Source organism: Amaranthus tricolor, chromosome 10, assembly GCF_026212465.1.
Source record: "Amaranthus tricolor cultivar Red isolate AtriRed21 chromosome 10, ASM2621246v1, whole genome shotgun sequence".
Classification (NCBI taxonomy): Eukaryota; Viridiplantae; Streptophyta; class Magnoliopsida; order Caryophyllales; family Amaranthaceae; genus Amaranthus; species Amaranthus tricolor.
In genome coordinates, this window is record NC_080056.1 from 1,513,765 (window position 1) to 1,520,152 (window position 6,388).

General features: G+C 33.1%; 1 protein-coding gene across 1 annotated transcript; it reads left to right on the plus strand.

Annotated features, from left to right (window-relative positions):
* Positions 1-331: 331 nt before the first annotated feature.
* On the plus strand, positions 332-5,937 carry LOC130826136 (two-component response regulator ORR3-like). Its single transcript, XM_057691683.1, has 5 exons — positions 332-1,327; positions 1,457-1,542; positions 2,100-2,177; positions 4,227-4,297; positions 5,007-5,937. Exons 1-5 carry the CDS (start codon positions 1,225-1,227, stop codon positions 5,371-5,373), a joined length of 705 nt encoding a protein of 234 aa, XP_057547666.1. The 5' UTR covers positions 332-1,224; the 3' UTR covers positions 5,374-5,937.
* The last annotated feature ends 451 nt before the right edge of the window (positions 5,938-6,388 follow it).

A 6,388-nucleotide genomic window follows, 5' to 3' on the forward strand; every position in this document is an offset into this window, starting at 1 on the left:
ATGTGAAAATATTCGAAAAATCTAATAATCAGCATTGACTTATATCACAACTACTTGTTGCGCCTTCGTTTTGTAACACTACAAAATCAAATAATTTCATCATTTTAATATTCCGTTTAAAAATAGAATCTAAATGAGGAAAAATAAAAGACGATAAGAATTAAGATTTAAGATGTATGCCATGTAAATGTTATGGGATAAATAGGGGAATAGTGACCTCAAGAGATGGCCATGGGAAACAAATCTTAAAAGGGAATCAAAAGAAATTGGCTTCTCTTTGTACCACACCTCCACCTGCTCAAGATATGGTAAAAACCTCCAAATGATTTCATGCCTTAGCAAAAAGGCACCATTTCTTACATCACCTGTATCCTTTAGAGGATTTTGGTGGGCCCCTTCACCCACCATTCTCTCCTATTTTCTTTTTCTTCTTCATCATAAAAAAGTCTCCTTTAATTTTTTTCCTGTCTTCCTCTATTTTCCTCTTTTCTTTATTTTTCCATTCTTATTGTACTACATAGTAATCTAGATTTGTTAAAAAATAAAGATTTTTTATATGCTCACATAAATTAACAAATCTTCTCCACCTCCACATTACAATTATTATGCTTAAATCCCATTTTTATAATAAAATTATTTAATTAATTTCTTTATTTCTCGAATTTGTCATCATTTGTGTTTTAGTTAGTTTTATCTGTTATATTTTTTAATATAATTTTTGAAAATTTATTTTTTTCATTTTATTCTAACAATTAAACAAATTCCTCTTGTTAGAATTGATAAATATTCCCACTGAAATAAGACTCCACGTTAAATAAATAAATATTTTAATTTCTTTGTTTAATGGCATTGATTTGCTTAGCTAACTAGTAATTGAAAAACCCACTTGACAAAGAAAATACTCTTGAAATTTGAGAGGAAAATCCTGTAACCCAAATCTGGTCAGATCTTACTTTGTGGGATTTTGGTGGGTCTTATATGAACAGAAAAACCCAATATCCCTCTTTCTTTTCTTCTATTTCCCTCTTCATTTCTTCCCTTCTTTTGAACACTCATCAATCCCACCACCATTATCAACAATTAAAAGAATCATATGTTGAAAAGATAGACACTTATTAAATTAATTCCAATAATTTATTGGATCTTGAAATAATTTTAATTAATTGAAAAAAATTTCAAAAAATTTGATTTGGGTTATTTTTATTTTTGTGTTTTGGTCTAAAAATGGGAATGGCAGCTGAACCTCAGTTTCATGTTTTAGCTGTTGATGATAGTTTAATAGATAGAAAGCTTATTGAAAGGCTTCTCAAGAGTTCTTCTTACCAAGGTATAAAGATGCAAACTTTTCAAATTTTGATTGTTTTTTTTTGTATTTTTTGGGTAGATTTATTGTAAAGAATCAATCTTTTTTTAGTTTTTAGTGTGAAACTAATTATTTTTTACATTATTTTTGCAGTTACAACAGTGGATTCTGGTAGTAAAGCTTTAGAATTTCTGGGTTGGCAAGAACAACCTCCTTCTGTTTCTCCTGGTAGTCATCAGGTTGGTAGTCAATTCAACCAAAAGCCTAAGCTTATACTTAATCTTTTGTATTTAGTATTCTATCAAGTAGGGCCAATTTCAGAGTGCTAGTATAGGGTGAGATGACTTGTGCGGGATACATAGGCTGACGATAGAGTATATGGTGGGAGGTGAGCCAAAGAGTCATTCTTGCATGTCTTCTAATTTTTCTTTGTTATACTTCTTCCATTCTAAAATACTCTGTATCCGATTGTACCTATCACGTTGAAAAATATGACTATCAATAACAAGTATAAAGAACAGAAGAAGTTAATTCACAATTTAATATTAATAAGCTTTTTAGATCGATGACCTGAGCCATAGCTTAGACAGGTGCAAACCTAACTTCCTTTACAATCAAGTCTTCGAGCTAGAGTTGTGATTTGCGATACAACTATATACTTATATTCAAAGTTAAATATTTTCCGTTTTTGTCGCATTAACTTCTGATATTTCATTTCTTCCCTTTTATCTCATTTATTTTGAATTTCTCTTAATTTTTATACAAATTAATAATTTTTTGGGGAATTTATTTTCAGGAAGTAGAAGTGAATCTTATTATAACAGACTATTGTATGCCTGGAATGACTGGCTATGATTTGCTAAAGAAAGTCAAGGTATTCTTCATTCATTCTTTTACCACCCTTTGTCCTTTCTTTTTTCTTTTATGTAATTTTGTATTCTTTACCTTTTTTGACTGTCCTTCTCACTTAGGATCAAATATTCATATTCTTTTTACTCCTAAAAAATAAAATATTTATGTGATCTCTAGAAAAATTCCTTTTTCTTTTACCCATTTTAGTATGTATGAGAATTTCTTTTATTAGGGGGACTACCAATTTTGCCATACTCTGATTTTGTTCAGCTATTAGCCTATTATACTTCCACAATGCTCAAAGGTTGACTTGTTCCCTTTTTTATTTTATGGGTTTTTAAATCTTTTTGCTTTACTTTTTTGGAAAAAAAGATTTGAGATAAGATATTCTAGTACTATTTTAGACCTGATTAAACACCGGGCCGGGCCGAAGTGCGGGCCTAAAAGTTCCTGCCCAAACCCGTAATATGCGGGCTTGCGGGTTTTTTTGCAGGCTTGTGGGCCTATGTTATATATTATTTATACATAATTAAAATATTGATTAGAATAAATTTTTGTGTTAATTTTCAAAAAATATAATAGGAGAATTACATTATTATAAAAAAATAAACTATTATCTTTAAAAAAATGTTGTTTTTAATAGGTTAAATTTTTGAAGAAACCATTAGAGTATTATGATATGCATAATTATAAACCTTGTTAAATACTTTCCATTAGAATGTATTGTCATTTTATTTTTTACAAATTAATAATATCTTATCAAGTGATTATAAGAATTCATGCATTCACCTTTGGAGCCCAACCAGCAATCACATACTCCTTCGTTGCTTTGTTTTCTCAAATGACTCACGAGAGAAGAGAGAGTACAAATTCATGAAATCTTTTAATGTTCAACACAAAGAAAATGGACGCCACTTGATGCGGGCCGGGCCAGCTCGTGGGCCAAACGTCAATCCTAAACCCGTCCCCAAAAAATTCGGGCCACTTATTTTCTGCCCAAACCCGCCCATCGGGCCATATTTTGGTACCCAAACACTCACTTTTTCGGGCCGAGCCGCCCATGATCAGGTCTATACTATTTGATCCACCCAATTTTGTTTTTGGGTTTTTTTTTATTGTTTTTTCTTTTATAAGTTTGAATATTTTGTTGAATTTTTAGAATGAGTCTTATTTTACTAGTTGTTAGGAGCATGTATAAATGGGCAGGGGAATCTAGATCTGAGTCTGCACTTTAGGCATGATAGGGTATTCTAGATACAGGCATGCATAGACCGTAACCAGAGTTATTTGATTAATAATCATATAAATATTGAATTGTGTATTAACAAATAACACAAAAGAGTAGTAGCGGAGTTGCTTCTGTATATATGTAGAGAGCGAGTGTTCGGAGCTGTACTAGTATTTTTGGATTCGCCTTTGCAATTGAGAATTTAATAATGAAGGGGGATAATGGGATGATAAAGAAGTAACGATCTTTGTTATTCTTAAGGAGTATGTATGAATGGATAGAGAATCTAGATCCGAGTCTGCCTAAGACATGATAGGAAAATTTGGGTACGGGCCTGCATAGACCATGACCCAAGATATTTGAATAAAAATCATATTAATATTGAATTGTGTATTAACATATAACATAAAAGAGTAATAGCAAAGTTGCTTTAGTATATATGTTGAGAGCGAGTGTTCACAACTGTACTAGTATTCTAGATTCGCCCCCGAATTTGATAATTAAGAGGGGAGATAGTGGATGATAAAAGAGTAATGATCTAGTTGCGAATTTTCGGGCTTTCCTGCTCTCTTATTCGATGAAATCTTTTTATGATTCAATAACCATAACATTCCATCAATCTAATGTCATCAAGTGGCTCTCGTCTAGGCTTCCAGACTTTGGCTTTTGAGGGTTCGAATTTGCATGATTTGTACTTTCATGGGGTTGTTTCTTTGCGGGTTTTTGCTGGTGTTGTCGAACATAATGATTCGTATGAAGCCTCAAAATATGTTCGAAAATGACAAATACGATGTTGGTTATGGTTAATGGTCCAAGGCTAACAATCAGTATTCAATTCTGCAGGAATCCTCATCACTGAAAAACATACCAGTAGTTATAATGTCATCTGAGAATGTCCCTTCTAGAATCACCAGGTAATTTTAGAAGTACTAAGAAACGAAATAATTATAGAATGTCTTTCGACAATTGATTCATTATTGTGGTGCAAAAAAGCGGTAATAGTGGCGGTCGCTGTAGCGACACGCGGTATTGCCAAATTGGCCGAAAGCAAGGAATAGTTCTTGAAAAAGCCCGAAATCATGGTTTTATTACACCTTTGCCACGTGGGAATATTGGTTTGGTTTTTTGGTAACCTTTACAGTGGGGCTGATGCTTTGCGATGCAACCTAGTTTTTGCGCTATCTTAAAACTGTTGATTTCATATCAATGACCAAGAATGGAAAGTTCTTATAAATAGTTCTATAAAATCTGTTTCCGTACCTTGAAAATGTTGGAGTATATAACATATCCCGGGGTTTCAACCATCAACTTAAGCTTTTGGTTGAATTTGTTCCTTAAAATGATATCAGAAGCCAACGTGACAAGTTTGAATTTCAATCAGCACTCATTTAATGTGGAATATTTAGCGCCAGGTATGAGGAGGGTCTGTGCTGTATCCACAATTCTTGCCCAAAGGGCTCTCGTGTGAGGGGTATATTAGTGTATATAACAAATCCTGGGCTTTCAACAATCAGCTTAAGCTTTTAGTTGAGTTGGTTCCTTGACAGAAATAACAATTTGGCTCTTGATTATGTCCTAGAAAATGCAATCACTGAGCAAATCTAAACTGTTTCAATATATCAGATGCTTGGAGGAAGGCGCGGAAGAATTCTTCCTTAAGCCCATGCGGTTGTCTGATGTAAATCGGCTCAAACCCCACATGTTGAGAGCCAAATATGGGAAACAACAGCAACAATTGCTTGAAGATTGTCAAAAACCGGAGCCAATACCCGTCGATCAACCACCACCTCCGCCTCCACCACAACAAGAACAAGAACAAGAACCAAAACAACAAAAGGAAGAGCTTCATAAAATTCAACAAGAACAGCCGCAACAAACGCAAGTACAGGTACATCAACAACAAAACAATAGCAAGCGAAAATCCATGGAAGATGGACTCTCGCCCGATAGAACTAGACCAAGATACAATGATCTTACCACTGTGGTCTAATAATATAGGGCAGTATCCTCTTTTACTTCACTGGCAGTTTAATCGATTTCAATGTTACATAACTCATCGGCCAATTCGTTTTTTTAAGTCGCAATTCACTCGAAATTTCCCAAATCCTAAAACCGATCATATACGCTTTTTCAGGATTTGCTCCTAATGGCCTTTAAATTGCGAAAAACTGACCATGATTCACTTTTTGATTCAAGATTCACGAGGAAATCAACAAATCATGTGACCTGATCAAAGTAGATCCATTTATTTTCCTATTTAACCTCAACTTTTTTATATTCACCCTTTGCTATTTTTTCTTGTAATGAAGAAAATCTACCCTAATAGAGTTTGTAGAGATGATAAGGAGAGATGTATATTATGAAGGGTTGGGGGGGATAGAAAGAGAGGTGTTGATCAAACTGATGAAAACCTGTATACATCTTACGCTGAACATAAATGTAATTTAATTTTTGTTCAATGTAATTAAGTGGTTCCTATTTAGGGATCTACCTCGGCAGTATTTTGTGAGTAGTTGATTATTCGTAATTTTATCCATGTTAGGTCGTTTCGATATAATTTATTTTAACACCGTCAAACTTGCATAGATAGTATGTTGATGCGGTCATCATAACGCCAAATATCAAACATATTTCTGAAACGACTTAAAATGTGATTTTTTTTCACACCTTTGTAACGCGGGAAATATAATTAATTTTGTTAAAAATCTTTACAATGCGATCAATGTAATTTTTGCACTACGCAAACTTATTTAATTTTTTGTTAATCTCTATGGGAGACAATTAGCATAATCCAATCTGGATTAGTGTTATTTTATTATAGTACCAAGAAAAATTGTGTATATTAAAGTACAAATATTCTGACATTTTGATTATGAGTTGGATAAGATCCATGTTAGGGTGTTTTTAGCAAACAAATCTTATGAATATCTTCACAACCTGTATATGCAAAGCTTAATGCTTAAGTTATGGTTATGTGAAGATCATTACTTGTTTATGGTAATGCA

Excerpts from the sequence above, each read along its gene's own strand:
- LOC130826136 (XM_057691683.1), top strand. The coding sequence starts at position 1,225 with ATGGGAATGGCAGCTGAACCTCAGTTTCATGTTTTAGCTGTTGATGAT. Across the intron at positions 1,328-1,456 it reads CAAGAGTTCTTCTTACCAAG|TTACAACAGTGGATTCTGGT; the intron begins GTATAAAGATGC and ends TTATTTTTGCAG. Across the intron at positions 4,298-5,006 it reads GTCCCTTCTAGAATCACCAG|ATGCTTGGAGGAAGGCGCGG; the intron begins GTAATTTTAGAA and ends TCAATATATCAG.